This window comes from Ranitomeya imitator, chromosome 3 (genome assembly GCF_032444005.1).
Source record: "Ranitomeya imitator isolate aRanImi1 chromosome 3, aRanImi1.pri, whole genome shotgun sequence".
NCBI classification, from domain to species: domain Eukaryota; kingdom Metazoa; phylum Chordata; class Amphibia; order Anura; family Dendrobatidae; genus Ranitomeya; species Ranitomeya imitator.
Window position 1 is genome coordinate 222,945,532 of NC_091284.1, and position 27,589 is coordinate 222,973,120.

The 27,589-nt window shown below is 42.9% G+C and overlaps 1 protein-coding gene across 5 annotated transcripts in view; it reads left to right on the forward strand.

Annotated features, from left to right (window-relative positions):
* The window catches only part of SOX13 (SRY-box transcription factor 13), a 61,203-nt gene extending 34,116 nt beyond the window's left edge, over positions 1 to 27,087 (forward strand). For 2 of the 5 annotated variants that reach the window (XM_069756173.1, XM_069756175.1), the window contains 12 exons: positions 7,230 to 7,314; positions 8,066 to 8,152; positions 8,626 to 8,798; positions 8,890 to 8,958; positions 9,057 to 9,162; positions 10,141 to 10,205; positions 10,297 to 10,459; positions 11,400 to 11,506; positions 12,058 to 12,154; positions 12,874 to 13,014; positions 13,920 to 14,136; positions 25,791 to 27,087. In XM_069756173.1, coding sequence (XP_069612274.1) covers positions 7,230 to 7,314; positions 8,066 to 8,152; positions 8,626 to 8,798; positions 8,890 to 8,958; positions 9,057 to 9,162; positions 10,141 to 10,205; positions 10,297 to 10,459; positions 11,400 to 11,506; positions 12,058 to 12,154; positions 12,874 to 13,014; positions 13,920 to 14,136; positions 25,791 to 26,037 — 1,557 coding nt within the window. In that variant the 3' untranslated portion in view covers positions 26,038 to 27,087. Of the gene's footprint in view, positions 1 to 7,229; positions 7,315 to 8,065; positions 8,153 to 8,625; positions 8,799 to 8,889; positions 8,959 to 9,056; positions 9,163 to 10,140; positions 10,206 to 10,296; positions 10,460 to 11,399; positions 11,507 to 12,057; positions 12,155 to 12,873; positions 13,015 to 13,919; positions 14,141 to 25,790 lie in introns of all 5 variants that reach the window. The other 3 variants (XM_069756176.1, XM_069756177.1, XM_069756174.1) reach the window with 2 other exon arrangements.
* Positions 27,088 to 27,589: the final 502 nt, after the last annotated feature.

Here is a 27,589-nt window from a genome sequence, read left to right on the forward strand (position 1 = left end):
TGCTTTACTGCATTATGTAAGCCCCGTTCACATGAGTCGGATAGAAATTGTCGTCCGATTTTATACGGACCTCTGTTCGGAATCCATGCCAAAATCCAAATGTCCAATCCAACAAGTTTGAACACTTGGGGTTAATTCACTCGTTCCAGATTTGTTAGACATTTCAATGACTTTTCAATTTATCTGATTAGGGCTTTCATAAAAAAAAAACAGGTATTTATGTGCTGCAGATCAACCCCAATCATATGTATGATATTGATTTTAAAGCCGGGGTCACACCTAACATATAAAATACGGTCCTTTTTTTTCTGGGCCGAGATACACAGAAAAGTTCCTGAACAGTGATCCGTATTCAATGCGAGGATGCGATTTATTTATTTTTTTTACTCAAAAAATATCCATATGGCATCCGTACGGCGAGATTTTCTCTCTGGCTTGCAAATTGGACATACAGTACAGACCAAAAGTTTGGACACCCCTTCACATTTTAAAGATTTTTCTGTATTTTCATGACTACGAAAATTGTAAATTCACACTGAAGGCATCAAAACTATGAATTAACACATGTGGAATTATATACTTAACAAAAAAGTGTGAAACTGAAATTATGTCTTATATTCTAGGTTCTTCAAAGTAGCCACCTTTTGCTTTGATGACTGCTTTGCACACTCTTGGCATTCTCTTGATTAGCTTCAAGAGGTAGTGACCGGGAATGGTTTTCACTTCACAGGTGTGCCCTGTCAGGTTTAATAAGTGGGATTTCTTGCCTTATAAATGGGTTTGGGACCACCAGTTGTGTTGAGCAGAAGTCTGGTGGATACACAGCTGATGGTCCTACTGAATAGACTGTTAGAATTTTTATTTCTGTCACTGAAGCTCCGTTCCCTGGATTTCATTAATTCCAGAGTCTTTTACAGCCGAGAGCGGCTGCATTAGCAGCGCTCCTGGTTGTAAATGTATTTAACCCCTTCAGATGGATTTACAGAGTGGGACTTGATTGTACGGCGGACAGGTATGGGATATTGTTGAATTTTTATTTTGGAATATATTATATACAGAATTCATCGTCTTTCCCCCATCTCACGTGACCCCCCCAACGAACCTATCCATTACAGTAAACGGCTGCCCACTCTCCCCAGTCCAACAAGCTCGCTGTCTCGGGGTAATCCTTGACACTGATATCTCCTTCAAACCACATATCCAAGCCCTTTCCACTTCCTGCCGCCTTCAACTCCAAAATATTTCATGGATCTGTACATTCCTAAACCAAGAATCTGCAAAAACCCTAGTCCATGCCCTCATCATCTTTACTGTAACCTCATGCTCTGTGGCCTCCCCTCTAACACTCTCGCACCCCTCCAATCTATTCTAGACTCTGCTACCTGACTAATCCACCTGTCCCCCCCGCTATTCCCTGGCTTCTCCCCTCCGTCAATCCCTTCACTGGCTCCCCATTACGCAGAGGCTCCAGTACAAAAGCCTAACCATGACATACAAAGCAATCCCCAACCTGTCTCCTCCATACATCTGTGACCTCGTCTCCCGGTACTTTCCTGCAAGCAACCTCCGATCCTCACAAGATCTCCTTCTCTACTCCCCTCTTATCTCCTCTTCCCACAATCGTATACAAGTTTTCTCCCGTGCATCACCCCTACTCTGGAACTCTCTACCACAACACGTCAGACTCTCGCCTACCATCAAAACCTTCAAAAAGAACCTGAAGACCCACCTCTTCTGACAAGCCCACAACCTGCAGCAACCACCGATCGACCAAACCGCTGCACGACCAGCTCTACCCTCACCTTCTGTATCCTCACCCATCCCTTGTAGATTGTGAGCCCTCGCGGGCAGGGTCCTCTCTCCTCCTGTACCAGTTGTGACTTGTATTGTTCAAGAATATTGTACTTGTTTTTATTATGTATAACTATCCTCACATGTAAAGCGCCATGGAATAAATGGTGCTATAATAAATATATATATAGTGGTCCAAAAGTAGGTGGACAGTATGTGTAATAGGGTTATGAAGGGGGAGGTTTATCAAACGTGGTGTAAAGTGAGACTGAGTCAGTTGCCCTTAGCAACCAATCAGATTCCTTTTTTTTATTTTGGAATTTTTTACAAGAGAATGAAGGTCTTCAGTTGGATTCAGCGTACAATAAAGATAATAAAACCCTGTGCCTTTCCTTCTTTCATTAAAATACTTTATTCTTAATGAATGTGTGTGTGTATTTTTAACCCTTTCCTACTATTAGATTAATAATAGATAGGTGTCTTATTGAAATCTCTCCATTATTAACCAGGCTTAATGTCACCTTACAATAGCAAGGTGACATTAACCCCTCATTACCCCAGATCCCACCGCTACACGGGAGTGGGAGGAGAGTGGCTAAGTGCCAGAATAGGCGCATCTTACATTCACCGGGAATGGTTTTCACTTCACAGGTGTGCCCTATCAGGTTTAATAAGTGGGATTTCTTGCCTTATAAATGGGGTTGGGACCATCAGTTGTGTTGTGCAGAAGTCTGGTGGATCCACAGCTGATTGTCCTACTGAATAGACTGTTAGAATTTGTATTATAGTAACATAGTAACATGGTTAGTAAGGCCAAAAAAAGACATTTGTCCATCCAGTTCAGCCTATATTCCATCATAATAAATCCCCAGATCTACGTCCTTCTACAGAACCTAATAATTGTATGATACAATTATGGCAAGAAAAAAGCAGCAAATAAAGAAAAACTAGTGGCCATCATTACTTTAAGAAATGAAGGTCGGTCAGTCCGAAAAATTGGGCAAAGTTTGAAAGTGTCCCCAAGTGCAGTGGCAAAAACCATCAAGAGCTACAAAGAAACTGGCTCACATGAGGACCGCCCCAGGAAAGGAAAACCAAAAGTCACCTTTGCTTCTGAGTATAAGTTTATCCGAGTCACCAGCCTCAGAAATCGCAGGGTAACAGCAGCTCAGATTAGAGACCAGGTCAATGCCACACAGAGTTCTAGCAGCAGACACATCTCTACAACAACTGTTAAGAGGAGACTTTGTGCAGCAGACCTTCATGGTAAAATAGCTGCTAGGAAACCACTGCTAAGGACAGGCAACAAGCAGAAGAAACTTGTTTGGGCTAAAGAACACAAGGAATGGACATTAAACCAATGGAAATCTGTGCTTTGGTCTGAGGAGTCCAAATTTGAGATCTTTGGTTCCAACCACCGTGTGTTTGTGCGATGCAGAAAAGGTGAACGGATGGACTCTACATGCCTGGTTCCCACCGTGAAGCATGGAGGAGGAGGTGTGATGGTGTGGGGGTGCTTTGCTGGTGACACTGTTGGGGATTTATTCAAAATTGAAGGCATACTGAACCAGCATGGCTACCACAGCATCTTGCAGCGGCATCCTATTCCATCCGGTTTGCGTTTAATTGGACCATCATTTATTTTTCAACAGGACAATGACCCCAAACACACCTCCAGACTGTGTAAGGGCTATTTGACCAAGAAGGAGAGTGATGGGGTGCTACGCCAGATGACCTGGCCTCCACAGTCACCAGACCTGAACCCAATCGAGATGGTTTGGGGTGAGCTGGACCGCAGAGTGATGAAGGCAAAAGGGCCAACAAGTGCTAAGCATCTCTGGGAACTCCTTCAAGATTGTTGGAAGACCATTCCCGGTGACTACCTCTTGAAGCTCATCAAGAGAACGCCGAGAGTGTGCAAAGCAGTCATCAAAGCAAAAGGTGGTTACTTTGAAGAACCTAGAATATAAGACATATTTTCAGTTGTTTCATAATTTTTTGTTAAGTATATAATTCCTCATGTGTTAATTCATAGTTTTGATGCTTTCAGTGTGAATGTACAATTTTCATAGTCATGAAAATACAGAAAAATCTTTAAACGAGAAGGTGTGTCCAAAGTTTTGGTCTGTACTGTGTACCTATTCTATGTGTATGCAAATTGCCTCTTCTGAGAAAAAGAGGACTTAAACTCTATAGCGCCACCTGTTGGAAGTAGCGATCCTACAAGTCACAATCAACACTTTGACGAGTCGTGCATTATTACTTAGGATAAAAGCCAAATCAGTATCTCAATTCGCAGACACGGTGTTTCGGGCTGTTGGCCCTTGTCAGTGCGAAGCATGAGAACTGATTTGGCTATGTGAGAGGCTCTGGAATGGGGTCTAAGGGGTATCGTTTCTCCTTATGGAGAGTGACATACCGTTTATTCTATCTATTCTATTCTAACCAGTGTGATTTTACTGTACACCGCACTGAATTTCCGGCTTTTCTATAGGACACCGATGCGTATTTCTTTCAAGGCAGACGTGTGGTCCGTGTGTAATGTGTATTTTTCTCACCCCCATAGACTTTCATTGGCATATTTTTGTAGGAATACACTGACAATCGCAGCATGCTGCTGATGGAAGCTGCCCCATAGAGAAACATTGGTCCGTGTGCAATGTGTTGTATTTGCGCCTCTCACTCGTCCGTATTTCTCTCTAATGTGACCCCTGCCTAAGTCGGAGGAATTTCTGCAACAAATTTGCCACGTGTAGAGTTTCCCTAGAAGGGAAACAAGAAATGGTTATGAAGTGTATATACAGTGGGGCAAAAAAGTATTTAGTCAGTCAGCAATAGTGCAAGTTCCACCACTTAAAAAGATGAGAGGCGTCTGTAATTTACATCATAGGTAGACCTCAACTATGGGAGACAAACTGAGAAAAAAAAATCCAGAAAATCACATTGTCTGTTTTTTTAACATTTTATTTGCATATTATGGTGGAAAATAAGTATTTGGTCAGAAACAAAATTTCATCTCAATACTTTGTAATATATCCTTTGTTGGCAATGACAGAGGTCAAACGTTTTCTGTAAGTCTTCACAAGGTTGCCACACACTGTTGTTGGTATGTTGGCCCATTCCTCCATGCAGATCTCCTCTAGAGCAGTGATGTTTTTGGCTTTTCGCTTGGCAACACGGACTTTCAAATCCCTCCAAAGGTTTTCTATTGGGTTGAGATCTGGAGACTGGCTAGGCCACTCCAGGACCTTGAAATGCTTCTTACGAAGCCACTCCTTCGTTGCCCTGGCGGTGTGCTTTGGATCATTGTCATGTTGAAAGACCCAGCCACGTTTCATCTTCAATGCCCTTGCTGATGGAAGGAGGTTTGCACTCAAAATCTCACGATACATGGCCCCATTCATTCTTTCATGTACCCGGATCAGTCGTCCTGGCCCCTTTGCAGAGAAACAGCCCCAAAGCATGATGTTTCCACCACCATGCTTTACAGTAGGTATGGTGTTTGATGGATGCAACTCAGCATTCTTTTTCCTCCAAACACGACAAGTTGTGTTTCTACCAAACAGTTCCAGTTTGGTTTCATCAGACCATAGGACATTCTCCCAAAACTCCTCTGGATCATCCAAATGCTCTCTAGCAAACTTCAGACGGGCCCGGACATGTACTGGCTTAAGCAGTGGGACACGTCTGGCACTGCAGGATCTGAGTCCATGGTGGCGTAGTGTGTTACTTATGGTAGGCCTTGTTACATTGGTCCCAGCTCTCTGCAGTTCATTCACTAGTTCCCCCCGCGTGGTTCTGGGATTTTTGCTCACCGTTCTTGTGATCATTCTGACCCCACGGGGTGGGATTTTGCGTGGAGCCCAAGATCGAGGGAGATTATCAGTGGTGTTGTATGTCTTCCATTTTCTAATTATTGCTCCCACTGTTTATTTCTTCACTCCAAGCTGGTTGGCTATTGCAGATTCAGTCTTCCCAGCCTGGTGCAGGGCTACAATTTTGTTTCTGGTGTCCCTTGACAGCTCTTTGGTCTTCACCATAGTGGAGTTTGGAGTCAGACTGTTTGAGGGTGTGCACAGGTGTCTTTTTATACTGATAACAAGTTTAAACAGGTGCCATTACTACAGGTAATGAGTGGAGGAAAGAGGAGACTCTTAAAGAAGAAGTTACAGGTCTGTGAGAGCCAGAAATCTTGATTGTTTGTTTCTGACCAAATACTTATTTTCCACCATAATATGCAAATAAAATGTTAAAAAAACAGACAATGTGATTTTCTGGATTTTTTTTCTCAGTTTGTCTCCCATAGTTGAGGTCTACCTATGATGTAAATTACAGACGCCTCTCATCTTTTTAAGTGGTGGAACTTGCACTATTGCTGACTGACTAAATACTTTTTTGCCCCACTGTATACACACAAATCTGGGTTAGAAACTTTCCTCTGACTAGAGCAGTGATGGTACCAGATATGTTATCCTTTTTCATTAGTTTTAAAAAAGTAGAAAAGCCTATCAGGAATCTTAAGACAAATGAAAGCTCATATTCTAAATACATACCGGTAGTTTTATTATTATTAATACATATGATTACTAGCATTACCAGTGGCTAAATAGTGATAAAGGTGGATTGCAACATACCCACCCTCCCCCTTAAAAAATAACATAAAATTGAAAAAATGTTAAAAATGTTCACAATGGATATTAGAATTAAGTCTACCGTTGTATATATGGAAAAGCTTTTTAACAATGGAAGTTTACCATACTTTTTTTTTATTGTGGTTCTGGTTAGAGGTTAATCAAAATGTGGTATGTTTTAAGTAGGTAAAAATTGCCGTAAAGACTTCAAACTTTTTTATTATTATTAACATAATTTTAAATTCTTAAAATAAAAAAAAAAAATTATGATTTATTATTTAATAATTTATTAAAATAAAAATAATTATTTTTTATTATAAAGTGTGTTTCTTTTAAAGATTTTTTTTAATTTTTTTATTATTTTTTGGGAATTGCTGGATACCTACATAGGAAATTCATATTTGCATCTTTGATAAATACAAACTATTTATATAATAAAGATAACTATATATTTGTGTCAAGCAAATGTTATGAATCTGTGGTAGTGTAGGTTTGTATGTACATCTTTATTGTATATGTTGTCGTATTTCTAAATAATTTGAGGTTCACAGCAGTTTCCCTTATGTAGTAGTGCCCCCTAGTGTGCTGAATGGAGCACTATGAAATATATCGTTTTGTTTTTTTTTTTTGTTTTTTTCTAGAAGCCAATTCTTCTTATCTTTACAGATCAGAATGTTTGGCAGATAGTTCTAAAACGCAGACATGACAATAAACTAGTATTTAAAAGCTTGATGGTGGAAACATAATATTTAAAAAGTGCTTGTAATTCCGTTAACTCATTGCTGGTATCACTTTTATTATACACAGGAAGCCTCGCATGTCTCTGATTATCGGAATATTGTATCTAATGGACGGCAAGAAAGTCCTGAAGTGAGCAAAGCCATGAATGATGGTAGGATTTTCAACCCACACTTTTTTCTTTTTTTTTTTTTTTTTTTTGGGGGGGGGGGGGGGGGGTTTACCTAATGACACTTAAAAAAGGCAGTCCAGGCTTGGTGTTGAAGTCTGCAGCCCCTATGAATCCTCAGATGAGGCGTCTGGCGCTGTTAGTTTCGCTCGCTCTCTCGCTCTTCCTCCTTTTGTCATTAGCACTATTTAGACACTGTCTAGGCAGCATCTTTACATGCATGGTGGCAAAGCATCATTGGATTTCTGGAAAGTTCTAATGGTCTCCGCTCCCTTTCAAATTGGGAGAAGAGCAAGGTTGGTGATGCCCTGTCTAATGATACCTGCTGAAAAGGTAAGGAATGGGACCGGTGCGTGATCCTTGCCGATCAGTCACACATCTGGACAGGTATCAGTAGACATGATGTCAATGCCCCCACTCTTCTCCCAATACAGCAGGAGATTGGTGCTTTTTCAATGCTTCTCAAGGAAATGTATATGGTAAATAAATGCTCACCTCCTTTTACATGTTGGATGAGCTTATGACAAAGTTAATATTAGTACTAGAAGGCATTCTATAGTTTCTATTGTAGGGCTATGCGCGAACACTGGGCTCTTATGTTAACTACAGATGCCCTTTTATTTTAGATGACCTTAGTTTTCTGAATTTGGATTTACTGTGCACAGAATATCGCAATGTGTCCTGTCGCTGCCACTGAATTTTTTTTTTCTTTATATACTACCTTTCTCTTTTGCAGCAATGCCAGCCCTAGAAAAACTACTCAGTAGTGACTGGAAAAACACACTATTGGGAAATGGAACCCTGGACGGTAAGGATGTGAAAGGTATGTCCTCTGATATATTATGTGCTGCACTGTGGTTTCTGTGGCATATCCCACAGCCATTCTTTCTTAAATGAAGGGGAAAAAAAGCCGAGTATCCTCTTTTGTCTGTATCCCCACCGTAGACATTGGTGTCCAGATTAGTGCTCTTGTTCCTACACAGTGGCTCTTAGTTCATATGCACTAATAGGGTATCTTCATGAGACAACTCTTTTAAAGGGAACAAGTTGCTCTGTTTGGGGACTCTGAACCAACGACATATCATTATGCTGTTAGGATTGAGTGTTCCAAACATGCCCCCATCAAACAGGCCATTTTTAACTTTGAGTAATGAAAGGGTGTATACATTTCCGAGATGACAGTGGGCACATTGTGCAGATGAGGCAATGCCCAGTCTTCCAGTCTAGCACATTTTGTGTTGGACAGTCGTATAAAATATGTTTTCCTTTTTCGGTTAATTTCTCTTGTGCTTTTAGGTACTCAGGAGAGCTTGGCGGAGAAAGAACTGCAGTTGTTGCTGATGATCCGTCAGCTTTCAGGACTGAGGGACCAGCTGCTTAATGCACACTCTGAACATCGGAACATGGCAGCTATGTTGTTAGAGAAACAGCAGCAGCAAATGGAGCTTGCAAGGCAGCAACAGGAGCAGGTAGAAATGATGATTTCCGGCATATGTGACTGCTATTGCCGTATCTTTGTGGTGTTCATCATCTCTTCTCTTTCTGACTTCATCTGCATAGATCGCTAAACAGCAACAGCAGCTCATCCAGCAGCAGCACAAAATTAACATGCTACAGCAGCAGATCCAGGTAATGATCGTTTTCAGCTTTTAACCTACTGCACAATTTTAAAGTAGGAGAGATCTTAACCTTCCATTTTCTTTCTCTTTGTTTTGGGATCTATGCAGCAAGTAAACATGCCATATGTCATGATTCCAGCATTCCCCCCTGCTCAGGCAGTGCCTGCTGATCCCCAGATTTCACCTCTTCTGCAACCAATTCCTTGTAAGCCTGGTGAGTACGGGATGATCAATGAATGGAAGCAAACTACATTTTGACATTTTTAATAGAATGCAATCAGTGTCTCTCTCTTCTCTCCCTCTCTCCTTTGCGTTCACGACAACATCTACTCACCTTAGAATCATCTGATTGACACTGTATGCTGTTATTTAGTCTGTGATCTGCAAGGGATTCTTGTAGTTTTAATCCTTTTAGAACATATGATGCGCACATATTATTTGTGCCCAGATGCATAACTTTACATCTCTGCATTCAACCTCCTCAGCCAACTGGATGCCAATGCATTCAGTTTTTCCCTGTCCGCTTGTAACTTATGAAGATCCTCCACAGACTGTGCTATGATTGATTTCATTACACTGTTTAATCCCTTCTATATAAATAGCTTTAATTTTAGCGGACTCAGCACTGAACTTTGGAGTAAGGTATAACATTTACAATCGGAGACGATTTGCTGGAACAGTCATTTACTGCATTTTTCTGAGGGCAGTCTTTGAACCGTTTTTCTGATCCAATTGCAAACCTTATTTTCTTATCCTTAGACCTTAATTTATTAATCAATTAAGTGTCTATGTTGAACAGTGTCAAATATCTTTGCAAAGTCCAAAAGTGCTGTATCCACATCTACTCCACTGTCCATGTTTCTTCTCCCCTCTTCTTCTCCCCTCTTCATTAGGTTGGATTGATAGCTTTTGTTCTTACAACTGTGCTGGTGTTCGCTCATGTCATTTTCTACTACATACTTGGCATATAGTCCCTTACAAGCCCCTAGAACATTTTTCCCTCAATGGATGATAAACTCACTGGTCTAGAATTACCCTGGAAAGACCTGGAGCCCCTTTTGAAAAATGGTCACGACATGTGTATTGGGAAGGAAAGGGGGATCAGGTGGAATAGTCAGCCAAACAAACGTGAGACATTTATGCCTTCTTTTACAATGAGTGTATGTTATATTGACTTTAATTTTTTTTTCAGTTGAATATCCAATGCAGCTGCTTCATAATCCTACACCACCAAGAGCCTCTACTACTGGAAAACAGGTAAAGTATTGCAGTCAAAGGATGTGAATCGGTAAAGAAAAAATGTGAGCCCTAAAATGAGGCTCTAATGTTCCCTTTATCTGTTACTTAGGAACCATCTCAGCCTTTGAATCTGACAGCCAAACCCAAAGCTTCTGAGCAGTCTCCCTCATCAAGTAACTCTCCTACTCTGAAAATGTCACCAGCAACAAGTAATGGTTATGGAACTACCAGAGAGAATTCACCCAGCCCTACGAGATCCAGTCTACCGCTTGGTATGTCTGAAAATTTTCCTCCCCTTTTCATTTAAATCTGGTGGCTATAAAGTGTTGTTACCTATTCATAGGTGAAACGACTCGATAATTTATTTTCTTCTAACCGGGATGAGAATTATTCATGACCTTAAGTCGTGAAAACATGATTGTTTTGGTTAACCAAGTGGTCTTGGTTTTTCTTTTTACACCAGTGATACATTAAAGGAAATCTGTCATCCCAAAAATCGTATATGAGATAAGGCCACCGCCATCAGGGGCTTATCTACAGCATTTTGTAATGCTGTAGATAAGCCCCTGGTGTAACCTGAAAGGTAAGAAAAACAAGTTAGATTATAATCACCCAGGGGCGGTCTCTCTGCGGTCCGGTCTGATGGGCGTCTGGGTCTGGCCCTCCCATCTTCATACGATGACGTCCTCTTCTTGTCTGCATGCTGCAGCTCACACGCTGAAAACATTATATTATACCAACCCAGGAGCGTTGCCGCTGATGGCAGAGCAAAGTACTGCAGTGCACAGGTGCCGGGAAAGGTCAGCGGGGCCCTGCGCACTGCAGTACTTTGCTCTGCCATCAGCGGGAACGCTCCTGGGTTGGTATAATATAATGTTTTATTACCTTTCAGGATACATCGGGGACTTATCTAAAGCATTACAGAATGCTGTAGATAAGCCCCTGCTGCCGGTGGCCTTATCTCGTATGCAATTTTTGGGGTGACAGATTCCCTTTAATCGTTTTCATGATGATTTTACACATTGTTCCTCCTCTCCATTTCTTAATTTCCTCCTATACCTTACTGCCAAGAACTTGTGTTGCCTTACAAAGTTCTTTACATTTAGATATTTTTTTATACCTTCCCAGTCTGCTGATTTTCTTTTTTGGTAGTTCTGTTTGTCAGTTGTGTTCATTCATCTTTTATATAGTGATTGATATTTGTCCCCTCAGGTTTCTTGGGTGAAGGAGATGCCATTACTAAAGCAATACAAGAAGCACGGCAGCTTCTTCATGGGCAGAACAAAACACCAGAGCAGCGTGATGGTCACAGTGTTAAGGTAGGCATATAATAGGGGGAAATCTGTGACAAACAGCAAGGTCCAGGCATTGGCTGACAGTCTTAGGCTGGGTTCACATTATGTTATAGGCGTCCATTAGACGGACTACGTTACACCGCGGCATAACGCGGTGTAACTTGGTCCGTTAACGCCGCCATTAAGTCCTATGTCGGACGCATCGCTAGCGCACGCCCACAATGGCCGTCATTGAGTGATGGACCCTGGGACGCGGGCTGCAGCGTTTCCGGGTCCGTCACTGCTAGGGTAGATTTGCAAAGAAAATGTGCAATCTGTCCACTTAGTTATGTATTTATTGATCCATGTGTAGTAATTGAATTTGTGATCATGGTGTACCTTTTAATTCTAAATGATAAATCATATGCTGTAGTCCTTTACATTCCGTTTTATTTCCAGCAACTCCACAATTCAATGCTGAATCTCTTTTCCAGAATATACTTAGGAGTTGTTTAATTAATATTCTTTACAAGTAGAGAACACAATACATATAATGTAACTAAAATGTAATAAACTTCAGTATTTGTATGTCTCAGGAATTGTTTGAATCGATGCCTCAAAGGGAATTTCAGGATGACCCTTCTCTGCAAGAAAGTGAAGAATCTTTACTGCGATGCAGCATGGATATTGATGGTACGTCCTACTATTGGTATTGGGGTATATGTACACAGCATTTCGATGATGGCGCAGCCATTGAGTTTTCCCAGGTAAAGATGCTTCAGGAACATGCTGGTGGCATTTTTCTGAAGTAACTTCGCTGCTGTTCTCACACTGGTGGCTTTCATTCTGTACTGTAAAGTTTAAGGATCGGGCAGCTTCCCAGCAGAAGCCACCCGAAGAATCAGCATGTCACTTTTTTTTTAACCGCTTTAGGATTTCCAAAGTGACATAAGTCGGAACATGTGCATAGCAATGTGGATTTGACATTGGTGCATTATGTTCATTTTTTGGAGCGCTTTTCTGCCCCCCTTTTCAGGCGGATTCCATTAAGATACTGCTGCTTTTGTGATTCCAATCAATGGCATGTGGAAATTTTTTGATCCAAAAAGCGAGTAGTAGAAGGGAGAGAATGAAGCTTTTCTTTTGTATTCATTCCGTTTGGCCCCCAAAACAACCACAAATACTATTCCTTCCTTTATGATATAGTCCTAAAATGTCAAATGTTGAATTCTAACATATCTTGTTTTATAATACCTGGAGATAGTGGAGAAAGTCTACCTTCTCTCGGTTTTTTTCTTGTATCTGCCTCCACATCTACTTTATTGAGAATTCAAATTATCAGACAGTTTTATGACTGAAATATTAATTGGGTAATGTATTTTGTGTGTGTATAATTATGGAATGTTTTCTAGGATCTCGACACTTCTCTGAGAGCCGTGGCAGCCACATAAAAAGGCCAATGAACGCTTTTATGGTATGGGCAAAGGATGAACGAAGAAAGATCCTGCAAGCCTTCCCAGATATGCACAATTCCAGCATCAGCAAAATTCTTGGTAAGATTATTTTTTTAGTACACGTTTTTGTTATACGTTAGGGTTAGAGTATCAGGACTCTATGCTATAACAATTGGTCAGGTGACCCCAGTACTTTGATAGACAGCAAAGCCTTTTGACTACAGTATCTGCCCTTGGTTCCCACAAATGTAGTCTACCACTAGATTATAAGGTGACTAGTGATGAGCGATAACGTCTTATCCGAGCATGCTCTGGTGTTATCCGAGTATCTTGGGCATGCTCGTATATTATGTTTGTGTCCCCGTGGCTGCATGATTTACGATTGTGTTTTCTATGTCCAGGACCACAAAAAGACTGGCAGTCTGACATCAGAAATGTTGGATCCTATATTTCACTGATAATCAATTGTCCGGGACCCCCACAATCATTAGAGTCGATCAATACCGTCGATAGCAGAGCGTTTGGCCGATATTAGTCTAATGTGTATGGGTGCTTAAGACTTGAGGATATTTCCTTGCACTTATAATAAAACATGAAGAGTAGGAAGATGGAGAAATAGCATTTACAATGTTTAACAATCTAATTGGGCTATGTTGAAAAGTTGCAGAAAATTTGCACTGCGTATTTTGCCATAAATCGGCACATAAATTGCGTTCCTTGAGGAATTTAATGTGAATTTCATCTTTTGCAATGAAGATGAGGGTTGTATGAGCGCAGCTGAAGTCGGAGTCTCATCCTGGAATATACAGTAATTTGCAGAATTATGCCAGTGTCAAAAAAGACAAAGTTAGTCATTTATGCTTTAGTAAAGGTGCTCATTATGAAGACGCATGGCAGACAGTCCCTGTGGCCAAGGAAACCTGGGCCTATGTGTAATGTCCATTGTGCAAATTCACCATGTGCATTCAGTACTGTGGTGTGATTCATACTTTTTTTTTATACAGGCTCTCGCTGGAAATCTATGAGTAACTCGGAGAAGCAACCATACTATGAAGAACAGGCACGGCTGAGCCGACAGCACTTGGAGAAGTATCCAGACTACAAATATAAGCCCCGACCCAAACGTACTTGTATTGTAGAGGGAAAGAGACTGAGAGTAGGAGAATACAAAGCTCTAATGAAGAACAGAAGACAAGACTCGCGGCATGGATACGTTCTCCCGTAAGTATGTATATCAGGAACAGCATTTTTTTTTTTTTCAAATATTTATACCGTTTTTTTGCCAATTAAATAATAATGAAACCTAGAAATATATTGTAAAACTATAAACAGGTCTTTTACATAGAATGCTTAGCCTGAAAAAAATGACCTTACTCCCAGTCATTAATTAATTTCTGGTCATACAATATTGATGATATCCTTACGATCAGCGAATACTCTCTCATTTTTCTTGCCTAGAAGTTGTTTCAGCGTTTTGTCTATTCCAACAAATTGGTGTCTGCAGGTGGAAAGAAAAGCCATCTCAAAAACAATTGAAATGACAAAAAATATACAATTTTTACAAAAAAATTACTTATCTTTCGATTGTTTGAGCACCGGATGACAATGCAGCGAGCTTTTGTTTTACAAATGTCTCTTCATATAAAAAAAGGTCCCTAATTTCTAACTCGCTACTTAGGGTACGTTCACATTCGCGTCTTTGGACGCAGCGTCGTCGCCGCAAGACAACGCATGCGTCATCAGTCCATATCTTTAACATTGGGGACGCATGGGCATGCGTTGTCATGCTTTTTGGTGCGTTTCACGACGCATGCGTCGTTTCGACGCACCTGCCAGGGCACGGCAAACGCAACATGTTGCATTTTTTTCTGCGCCCAAAATTTTTTAAAAAACGCATGCGTCGCATTTGCGTCGTCGATGCGTCAAAAACCCCATTGAAGTGTATTGGCAACGCTGAAGACGCAAGTACTTGCGTTGTTGTGCATTGTACGACGCATGCGTTCTATAATTTAAGTGTATAGACAGTGTCTAGACACTGAAAAGACCCTATATATATAAAAAAAAGGTTGAACGCATGCGTCAAAAAAGCCTGCGTTTCACATGCATCTTTCGTGCGTCGTGCGTTGCGTCCACGACGCTGCGTCCAAAGACGCGAATGTGAACGTAGCCTTACACTGTTCTCTTTATAAGGCTACATTCACACATCTGTTTTATGTGTAACCAGTCAAGAAAAATGGACTGTTCTGGTTTTTTTTTTCTGTTTTTTATTTATTTTATTTTTTTTTCCATCCCGTTTTTATTAATTTATTTTTTACACTGAAGCAAGTGGACTGTCTGAGCGTTTTTATTGACTCTCTTAACAATGTATCCGTGAAAAACCGGTGAGGCTAGGAAAGGGACAGAAGAACTGAAGTACAAGGAATGTATTCTTAGTTTTGTGTGCGTCAAACAGATTCTCATAGACATTAGTGGCTGAGTCTGATCCTAAAACTGGGTGGGAATAGGACATGTTCAGAATCCCTTGGTCAAGAGACACAGACCCATTTGTAAAACTGATGTGTATATAGCTCAATAAAACTATGGATCAGTGTGCTGTCCGAGGGGAAAAAATAAAATGGACAGGACTAGGACGTGTCACTGGCACGTGTGAATGTAGCCTAACTAAACATTGACATGTTACAGATCGCTCTCGGGGCAATGTCCTATTTATCACATCAAATCTTGGTAATTCTGAGCTTTATTTTTGGAATAATGTGGAAGTTGTCATGTAAACTATACTGTATAGAGAGCACACCTGTGTGGGCGCATTGCCCTATAAAATCTCTCATACAGGAGGAAGCCTTCCATAATTGTGACATTTAATTAAAATAAACACAAAAGGCTTTCCACATCTGTTGTACATGGTCTAATGCAGTCATTGCTGGGCAGCATATCTTTTGTGTCCTCTCTAATTAAATAACTGCAGGGTACAAAAGGGAGAGCCAAGTAGATGTTATTTCATTAAACAAGGCACAATAGAAGAACAGTTGCCTCTGAATTAGACTGTCACTTTGTTAATAGATTATCAGCCTATTTGTAGAGCTTGCAGTGCAGGTTTTATTATAGAGCTGCCCACTAGATAAGCCCAAGTACCAGCATTTATTGATCGTTCTAACAAGTTAGAGTTTTAGAAATATGTTTGTGGATTGCTGAACACTCCATATTTTTTTTAAATTAATATCATTATTATATACTCCTGCTAATGTGTCAGCAGACATCTTGCCATGTTGTAATACCTGACAGTGCATTTTCATGTTTATTTCCATGTTTCATTTTCATGTTAGACCTGTTCATACGGCTTTTTGAAACCTGTATTGTTTTAATGGGGTCCCCTTTGTGAATTGAGAGGTAATGCTCCTTCATGACCAAAACTCCATTCACTTCTATGGGACTGACAGAACAGATAGGCTATGTGCACACACTCTGCGGATTTCTCCATCGTCTCATTGGGGGACACAGGACTGTGGGACACAGGACTGTGGGTGTATGCTACTGCCGCCAGGAGGCTGACACTAAGTAGGTATAAAAAAAAAAAAAGTTAGCTCCTCCTCCATAGTATACACCTTGCCACTGGCCCTGACAGCTCCAGTTTATGCTTAGTGTCCTTAGGAGGCACATCTCTGGGTTTTCCCAGATGCTTTTTTCTCTGAAGATAAGACAGGGGCGACGGACCCTTTTGAAGGGGTCCGATCTCCCCAAACCAACAACGGGCGAGCACGTGGACTGTCGCCTCCACGTATCCTCTCCCGCGACGTGGGATTTTTTTGCCGGACTAAGAACCTGACCACCCTGAGGTAACGGAACCCTAGGTTGTACAGGCATTCATTCCTTGTCCGTGCAGCCTCCACTTCATCACCAATGCACGACTACGGTGTTTAACCCCTTTCTGCCATTAGACGTACTATTGCGTCCATGTGGGGTGGGCTTTGCTTCCCAAGGACGCAATAGTACGTCATATGCGATCGGCAGCGCTCACGGGGGGAGCGCCGCCGATCGCGGCCGGGTGTCAGCTGTTTATCGCAGCTGACATCCGGCACTATGTGCCAGGAGCGGTCACGGACCGCCCCCGGCACATTAACCCCCGGCACACCGCGATCAAAGATGATCGCGATGTGCCGGCGGTACAGGGAAGCACCGCACAGGGAGGGGGCTCCCTGCGGGCTTCCCTGAGCCCCCCGCAGCAACGCGATGTGATCGCGTTGCTGCGAGGGTCTCACCTCCCTCCCTGCTCCCTCCAGCCCCGGATCCAAGATGGCCGCGGATCCGGGTCCTGCAGGGAGGGAGGTGGCTTCACAGAGCCTGCTCAGAGCAGGCACTGTGAAGGCTGCAGCGCTGCATGTCAGATCAGTGATCTGACAGAGTGCTGTGCAAACTGTCAGATCACTGATCTGTGATGTCCCCCCCTGGGACAAAGTAAAAAAGTAAAAAAAAAAAATTTCAAATGTGTAAAAAAAAATAAAAAAAAATATTCCAAAATAATGAAAAAAAAAAAATATATATTATTCCCATAAATACATTTCTTTATCTAAATAAAAAAAAAAAAAACAATAAAAGTACACATATTTAGTATCGCCGCGTCCGTAACGGCCCGACCTATAAAACTGGCCCACTAGTTAACCCCTTCAGTAAACACCGTAAGAAAAAAAAAAAACGAGGCAAAAAACAACGCTTTATTATCATACCGCCGAACAAAAAGTGGAATAACACGCGATCAAAAAGACAGATATAACTAACCATGGTACCGCTGAAAGCGTCATATTGTCCCGCAAAAAACTAGCCGCCATACAGCATCATCAGCAAAAAAATAAAAAAGTTATAGTCCTGAGAATAAAGCGATGCAAATATAATTATTTTTTCTATAAAATAGTTTTTATCGTATAAAAGCGCCAAAACATAAAAAAATGATATAAATGAGGTGTCGCTGTAATCGTACTGACCCGAAGAATAAAACTGCTTCATCAATTTTACCAAACGCGGAACGGTATAAACGCCTCCCCCAAAAGAAATTCATGAATAGCTGGTTTTTGGTCATTCTGCCTCACAAAAATCGGAATAAAAAGCGATCAAAAAATGTCACGTGCCCGAAAATGTTACCAATAAAAACATCAACTCGTCCCGCAAAAAACAAGACCTCACATGACTCTGTGGACCAAAATATAGAAAAATTATAGCTCTCAAAATGTGGTAACGCAAAAAATATTTTTTGCAATAAAAAGCGTCTTTCAGTGTGTGACGGCTGCCAATCATAAAAATCCGCTAAAAAACCCGCTATAAAAGTAAATCAAACCCCCCTTCATCACCCCCTTAGTTAGGGAAAAATTAAAAAAATGTATTTATTTCCATTTTCCCATTAGGGCTAGGGTTAGAGTTAGGGCTAGGGCTAGGGTTAGGGCTAGGGCTAGGGTTAGGGCTAGGGTTAGGGCTAGGGCTAGGGTTAGGGCTAGGGTTAGGGTTAGGGCTAGGGTTAGGGTTAGGGCTAGGGTTAGGGCTAGGGTTAGGGCTAGGGCTAGGGTTAGGGATAGGGTTAGGGCTAGGGTTAGGATTAGGGTTAGGGTTAGGGCTAGGGCTACAGTTTGGGTTGGGGCTAAAGTTACAGTTAGGGTTTAGATTACATTTACGGTTGGGAATAGGGTTGGGATTAGGGTTAGGGGTGTGTCAGGGTTAGAGGTGTGGTTAGGGTTACTGTTGGGATTAGGGTTAGGGATGTGTTTGTGTAATCCGCAAGTGCTAGTAAAAGATGTAAAAAACAGGGTATTTGGTTGGGCTATCTGCACAAAAGCTGTTCTACCCTGTATGCACACATGGATTTTTCCTCTCTGAACCCTGTTCACACAGGTTATATACAGATGATCAGGTTTTTAATACATCAGATAGGGATTGCATACATTAGTTAGGACTGCTCTGATAAGGGTATACCGTGAAGATTGGTAGAGCAGCTTAGTATACATTTTTTGCAAAAAACGTATCAACCAAATACCCTGTTTTTTACATCTTTTACTAGCACTTGCGGATTACTGCAACATTTTTTCAAACTGAGTGTTTTTGGTTTTACTATTCTCTTTTGTGTCTTCAGGTTTCTTGGTGGTGTGTGAACATGATCATACAGACTTGTTCACTGTGCAAGTAGCCCATGTGTTCCTGTTTCTACTTCAAAGAAGTCCCTTACATCCCTTCCTTATCAAGGTGTCCGTCTTTTTGGCGAAAAATTGGATCAGCTTATATCTGATACCACGGGAGGTAAAAGTAATTTCCTTCCTCAACAAAAGGTTAAGCAACCTTTTCGTCGCCAATTTCAAGCAAGATTTAAATCCTTTCGTAACTCCCGGTGGTCTGCAGCACCAAGCGCAGGTCCCCCAAGTCGGCCTGTCCAAGACCGGGAGCACCAGGTCTCCTATAGGGCCAATCCATTGGCAAGAATGCGGTATCAACCGTCAAGATCTAGGGGATCTAGATATCCTCGATCTTCGGCTAAATGACTGGAGGCAGCCTCTCGTCGCTTCCAACAGAGAAGGCGGTCGCCTACTACTGTTCCATCAGTCCTGGCTGTCAGTTGTTCACGACAGATGGGTAAGAGACCTGGTGGTTTCAGGGTACAAAATAGAGTTTTCCTGTCTCCCTCCAGGCCGGTTTTTTCCATCCAGTCTTCCCAGTTCAAAAACCCGTCTAAGAGCTTTATTCAGAGCAGTCGAGTCTCTTCAGTCCAACGGGGTCATTGTTCCTGTTCCAAAGGAAGAAAGGTTCAAGGGGTTTTATTCAAATCTGTTTACGGTTCCCAAAAAGAATGGGACCGTGAGACCCATTCTGGACCTAAAGTGTCTAAACAAATTCATCAGCACTCGTCGCTTCCGTATGGAATCTCTCCGCTCGGTCATTGCGGCTATGGAAAGGGGAGAATTCCTGGCTTCCATAGATATTCAAGACGCCTATCTGCACGTTCCTATATTTCCTCCTCATCAAAAATTTCTACGGTTTTCCATAGGCGAGCGACACTTCCAATTCACTGCATTACCTTTCGGGCTCGCCACTGCTCCCAGGGTGTTCACGAAGGTGATGGCAACAGTGGTGTCAATCCTGCACTCTCGAGGCATAGTCATTCTGCCTTACTTAGACGATCTCTTAGTCAAAGGACCAACTTTTCAGGCATGCAGGGACAACGTCAACATCTCTTTGGACACCCTAGCTCGTCTAGGGTGGCTGGTCAATTTAAAGAAGTCATCTCTAGTACCATCTCGGAAGATCTCTTTTTTAGGGATGATCTTCGACACCTCTCGGGGGCTAACTATTTTACCCCAGGACAAGGTGCTTTGTCTCCGGCAGGAGGTAAAAATTCTTCGGCAGCCAAGTTTCCATTCAATCCGGTTCTGCATGAAGGTCTTGGGCAGGATGGTAGCAGCTATAGAAGCGGTTCCATTCTCCCAATTCCATCTTCGTCCACTCCAACAGGCACTTCTGTCAGCCTGGGACAGGAGTCCTTTGTCTCTCAACCTCAGGTGTCGTCTGGCTCCTGGGGTCAGGCAATCCCTGATATGGTGGATGAGGAGTTCCTCCCTACTTCAGGGGAAAGCCTTTCCTCCAGTTCATTGGCTGGTAGTCACTACAGACACCAGCCTTCTCGGTTGGGGAGCAGTGTTTCTCCAGCACACGGCTGAGGGTCGTTGGTCCCGAAGGGAATCAACCCTTCCAATCAATCTGTTGGCAATAAGGGCAATTTGGCTGGCTTTGCAGCACTTTCACCATCTTCTGGCGGGTCGCCCGGTGCAGATCCAATCGGACAATGCCACGGCTGTGGCCTACGTAAATCATCAGGGGGGCACTCGCAGCAGATCAGCCATGCGCGAGGTAGGACAAGTCCTCCGCTGGGCCGAGAACAATCACTCTGTGATCTCGGCAGTTTACATCCCGGGCAAGGAGAACTGGGCAGCGGACTTTCTGAGCCGACAGGGGCTTGCGCCCGGGGAATGGTCTCTTCACCCCGATGTTTTTCGGCAGATATGTCTACGCTGGGGAATCCCGGACGTGGATCTAATGGCCACCGGGTCGAATACCAAAGTACCCAGGTTCGTTGCACGGTTTCGAGATCCAGGAGCAATTGCCGTAGACGCACTAGTCCTATCTTGGAACCAATTTCGTCTTCCATATCTGTTTCCCCCTCTGGCGCTGCTTCCAAAGGTCGTCAGGAAGATCAAGTTAGAGGGAGTTCCGACAATTCTAGTCGCCCCAGATTGGCCTCGGAGGTCATGGTACGCAGACCTAGTTCAGCTGATCGTCGGGGTTCCTTGGCAGCTACCAATGCAGCCAGATCTTCTGTCGCAGGGGCCGATATTCCACCAGAACTTAGAGGCCCTGCGTTTGACGGCTTGGCCGTTGAATCTTGGATTCTGACCCAGGCCGGTTTTTCTCAGAAAGTAGCCTCAGCTATGGTTAATGCTCGAAAGACAGCTTCAGCACACATTTACCACCACACCTGGAAAGTCTTTCTCTCATGGTGCAGGAAGAAGGGTCTTCCTCCTCTTCGGTTTTCCATTCCTAATGTCCTAGCTTTTCTCCAATCTGGTCTAGACTCAGGTCTCGCTCCAAGTACCCTTAGGAGGCAAATATCCGCCTTATCGGTTCTTTTCCAGCGCAGGATCGCTACCAATCTGCAAGTAAAAACTTTTTTGCAGGGAGTCTCTCATATAGTCCCTCCTTACAAAGCTCCGATAGAAGCTTGGGACCTTAATTTGGTCTTGAGTGTTCTTCAGGAACCTCCATTTGAGCCCCTCCAAGATATTCCTTTAAGGTACCTTTCTTGGAAGGTTTTGTTTCTGGTAGCTATAACATCCATTAGGCGGGTATCGGAGTTAGCGGCCTTGTCCTGTCAGGCGCCGTTTCTACAATTTCATCAGGATAAGGTGGTGCTGAGACCAGCACCTTCCTTTTTGCCAAAAGTAGTCTCCTCATTCCACATTAATGAGGACATTGTCTTGCCTTCTTTTTGTCCTGCGCCTACACACCGGGTGGAAAAAGCTCTCCATACGCTAGATTTGGTGAGAGCTCTGAGAAGATACGTTTCTCGGACCGCTTCTTTTCGAAAGACGGATGTTCTGTTCGTTCTTCCTGCGGGTCATAAAAAGGGACTCACAGCCTCTAGATCGACCTTAGCCAGATGGATAAGAACCACTATTCAGGAGGCCTACCGTATCAAGGGTGCAGCCATCCCGGCTGGGATCAGGGCACACTCTACTCGGGCAGTAGGGGCTTCCTGGGCGCTTCGGCACCAAGCTTCAGCAGAGCAGGTTTGCAAAGCGGCCACTTGGTCCAGCCTGCACACTTTCTCTAAACATTATAATATCCACACTCAGGCCTCTGCTGATGCAAGTTTGGGAAGGAAAATTCTTCAGGCTGCGGTATCACACCTATAGGCGGTAAGTGCCTAGGGGTTTTCTTGTTTTCTTCCAGTGAGTCTTCTTCCCACCCTGGGACTGCTTTGGGACATCCCACAGTCCTGTGTCCCCCAATGAGACGATGGAGAAACAGGGATTTTTGTGTTACTCACCGTAAAATCCTTTTCTCCGAGTCGTTCATTGGGGGACACAGCTCCCTCCCTATTCATTTTATTTGTCTATGGAGTTGTTCAGACTATAGTATTATTCTAGACATGTTGTCTTTGCTCTAATGCTGTTTTGTTTTCTCTATCTCCTACTGCTTGTGCACCAAACTGGAGCTGTCAGGGCCAGTGGCAAGGTGTATACTATGGAGGAGGAGCTAACTTTTTTTTTTATACCTACTTAGTGTCAGCCTCCTGGCGGCAGTAGCATACACCCACAGTCCTGTGTCCCACAGTCCTGTGTCCCCCAATGAACGACTCGGAGAAAAGGATTTTACGGTGAGTAACACAAAAATCCCTGTTTTTCCGCAGCGGATTTGATAAATCCGCATTGGAAAACCACTGCGGATTTATTGCAGATTCTACTGCGGATTCCGCTGCGGTTTTACATCTGCAGTTTTCTATTGGAGCAGGTGTAAAACCGCTGCGGATTCCGCACAAAGAATTGACATGCTGCGGAAAATAATCCGCTGCGTTTCCGCGCCTTTATTTCCGCAGCATGGGCACAGCGTTTTTGGTTTCCCATAGGTTTACATTGTACTGTAAACTCATGGGAAACTGCTGCGGATCCGCAGCTGCGGAAACGCTGTGGATCCGCAGCAAAATCCGCATCGTGTGCACATAGCCCTACTGTGGAGATAAATGGAGTATGATTGAGCATGTGCATTACAGCTCCTGTCATACAAGGGACTTTGGGCTACCCCCATTCTTGGACTGCGTCACAGTCCAGGGGTGACAATGTTGTCATTGCAGCTTGGGGCCTGCTATTTTGGTACTCCTGTGAAGACCCGTCTTTGGCTGGTCTGCACGAGAAACCATGATTTTCACCATATACTGCATCTCTGTAGCATTTCAGTATATAGTACACGCGATAAGACGATCGCTAGTTCAAGTTTCCCAAGGCATATTTTGATAATATTTATTAAAAAACATAAAAATTTGAATTAACTCATCTTTGCCCCCATTAGCAATAAAATTAAAGTAAAAGCCTGTGCTATCTATAATATAACGCTGGGAGCGTCACTCTGTCCGAAGCCTTTATAGACTGCGCAAGCGCCGGCGCAGTCTGGACCCCACAGAGTGACACTCCCAGGAGATCGCGGTATGCGTAAACACTGAACGCACACCGCGATCTCCAACGGAGAGGCAGGGACGCGCCAGGAGGGTAAGTATGCTGTATTCACCTGTCTGTCCCGCTGGAACGGGACAGACAGGTGAATATAGCAAGTGCTGGGGGACCTGAGCTAGCGGCGACTCCTGCACCTGACCCCCACAGCGCGCCGGAGTCCCCGCCTGCTCAGGCCTCCCAGCACTCGGTGCCCAGCGACGATAGGTGAGTATGTTTATTTTTTTTTTATATATATATCGCAGCAGCATACGGGGCATATACTATGGAGCATCTTATGGGGCCATCATCCATAATGAAGCAGTGTACGGGGGCATATACTATGGAGCATCTTATGGGGGCCATAAACCTTTATGTAGCAGTGTACGAGGCATATAATATGGAGCATCTTATGGGGCCATAAACCTTTATGGAGCTTATGGGGCATATGGATGGGAGCAGCAAATTACAGAACGGTGGCGCAGGATGGGAGCAGCACATGACAGAATAGGGCAGCACATGACAGAACGGGGGTGCAGGATGGCAGCAGCACATGACAGAACGGGGGTGCAGGATGGCAGCAGCACATGACAGAACGGGGGCGCAGGATGGGAGCAGCACATGACAGGATAGGGGCGCAGGATGGGAGCAGCAAATGACAGAATGGAGGCGCAGGATGGGTGCAGTACATGTCAGAATGGGGGTGCAGGATGGGATCAGCACATGACAGAATGGGGGCGCAGGATGGGAGCAGCACATGACAGGATGGGGACGCAGGATGGAGCAGCACATACCAGGATGGAGACCATATACCAATATAAATGCTCACCACCCGGGCGTAGAACGGGTTCAATAGCTAGTTGTTATATAAAATAAAATGAACTAATTGTTAAACAATGTAAAGGGAAAAAAATGTCTAAAACTACAGTTATTTGGTTGCCACAGTTCCATTAAAAAATTAAATCTGATACCATCAAAACATTATAGCCACAACAAAATGGAATATATAAAAAGCCAGCTCACCACCAAAAGACAAGTGCTCACACAGATCCATCAGTGTAAAACTGAAAACATTATGGGTTTTGTAAAACTGCGATACAAGCAAAATGTAACAATATATTTGTTCATTATTTCTGCACTTTCCAAATTTGTTTTTACCACGAAAAACATGAGAAGTTTGGTATCTTCATAATCGCACTTACTGGGAGAATCATGTTATTAGGTCATTTTTAACATACAATGAATACCTAAAAATCAATTGGAGAATTAATTTTTTTTTTCACATTTGCAAACTCACAAAAAAAACAAAGTGAAAACCGCCAAGTATAAAAGTAGTTACAGAATCTGCCTGCAGGTTTTTGCTATATAATCTGACAGCAGCATGGCGTAGGAGCCAAGACCCTTACTGGAGCAATGATAGTGACAGTTTTCTCTGCTGCAGTTCTAGCAGATCTCAGGTGTTCAGCTGTGTATAATTCTGCACACCACAGGTGGGGTTGGATTAGGATTAGTGATGAGCGAATATACTCGTTACTCGAGATTTCTCGAGCATGCTCGGGGGTCCTCCGAGTATTTTTTTTAGTGCTCGGAGATTTAGTTTTCCTCACCTCAGCTGAATGATTTACATCTATTAGACAGCTTGATTACATGTGGGGATTCCCTAGCAACCAGGTAACCCCCACATGTACTTATGCTGGCTAACCGATGTAAATCTTTCAGCTGCGGCAAGAAAAACTAAATCTCCGAGCACTAAAAAATACTCCGAGGACCCCCGAGCATGCTCGAGAAATCTCGAGTAACGAGTATATTCGCTCATCACTAATTAGGATTCATGTCATGTAGTGATAATCTGCTGATAAAACACTGATTGTATTGCAACTACACAAGCAAAGCAAGTGGCACATCCCTATAATCGTGGTCTCTGCTCCTATATTATGGTGCTTTCAGATTACAAAAACTTGGTGACAGATTACCAGGTGGTAAATCAAAATAAAGTTGTTGTTTAGCACACCTTTTTGTGACCTTTTCTGAGAGGTAATTGGTTCTAGTTAATATGGTGTTTAATATTATTGTTTCCAATCTTCCTCTAAATTCTTGTTTTCAGATGTCTTAATATTCACGACCATAAATTGATTTATTTTTCAGATCCCAAGGGTCCATGACAAGTCCTCCATCACCATCTGGTTTCCAACCCCAATCTCTGCCAGGACTGTCTCACCTGCCCACTTCTGATATGTACCCGCCCCAGGATGGCAACATGCCAGTAATCCTCAACAGCAGGAGTCTTCAGAATCAGGATCCGAGAGAGTCTGTGCCACGTATGCGTGAACTGTGCAGCGACTCTGAAGACTCGATTAAGAGTGAAGGAGAGCTTGTAGTGATAACGGATTAGGCAACGGCCAACGACCTTACCCTGTACCCTGCTGTTCTGTACATAGAGATGACATCCCACACGCCCCTTCCCAGTTTTTCAGAGGGATCAATGGAGAAACGCCTCCATACTTTCCAGCTCTCAGTGGTTGCTGTCTCTTGTGCTCAGATAGGTTATATTCCTATGGATTGACATAAATATATCACATGGAGCTGGACTAAAATCCCCTGGAATGCTTTAGCACTTTTAGGATATACCGTACTCTTATTTGCAAAGCAGCGCTGCATATTTTCAGTGGAGCGTTGGTAAAGTGAGGTGAAATTCTGTTGCTGTGCACTTCAAATCTGAATGGGTTTCTGTAGATTATCTGTGTTTTTGTTATAATTTTTGACACTTGCATTATGTGCAAATGAATTATCGTAAACGACCAGTTCTCAGCTAGCAGTTTAGTAGTGTATAAAATGGCCACCCCACTTGTATTTTCTAGAGTAGAACTGAACAAGGGGATGGAGATATTCAACAAGGCCCGAAAAGTTGCTTTCTATTGAGAATACAGAAGTGTGCTCTACTGCTTCTTCTGAAGGCTAAAATCCAGTCGCTAGGTATTCCTTGTCATCTGCAAATTGTGATGACTTCAACAGTGGCTCTTTATGGCCAAGGAATTGGTGTCAAGACACTGGTACCACCTGCTTAAGTGATTGGATCCCTGATTAATTGCTAAAATTCAGTTTGTAACCATCAGTGTTCTCTTTGGGTCCTTTGTTTGATAGGTGGTGTCACAACAGCGGTGTGCAATCATATTTACATCTCCATAGTGCCTTATTGAATGTACTGAAGGGATATAACCTAAGAGCCCATAATTCTCATACCTCATAAGAGACACAATAGATCTATATATAAATGTATGTATATTTTTATACCTCTGTAAATATAGGTCATAGAGATGATGGATTTTTTTTTTTATTTTGATAAAGAAACAGAAAATAACTTAAGTCTGAAATATTTCTCTAGTTCCCGGTTTACTGTACAGAATAAAAAAAAATAAAGAAACCGTCTACATTTTGTGTGAAACCAGGCTCTGCCCTTTTACTTACAACATTTACAGTATTTACGTGTCAAGCAAGGGAAGGACTGCCCAACCGATGACGCGTGTGTATATATATATACACATGGCAATCGCCGCCAAGTGTTTAGCGAACACCAGAGCTGACACCCAGCTCTCACAGCCAGGAGTGGTGCCCGGAAGTATAAACACCTAAATCTTGCTAGCGACATCATCGCGAGGGCCTGATCGTTGCCATGTTGACCCAAGGTCGTCATGACGACTTTCGGGTCACTAGGCTATGGCAAGCAAGCTCCTGTGCATGGTCTAAGGAGCTTGTGTCCGTGCAGCACAGACAGTTATAAAGCATTGCCATTTTTTAGAACAGCGATCAGAGCTGTAAAAGTCCCATAGAAGGACTCAGTAAAAACATTTTAAAAAATTAAACATTTTTTAAACCCATCCCCTCCCCCCCCCCCCACACCCCCACGGTGGTTTGCAGTTTAATGATCAGGCCAGTTTTTACAATTC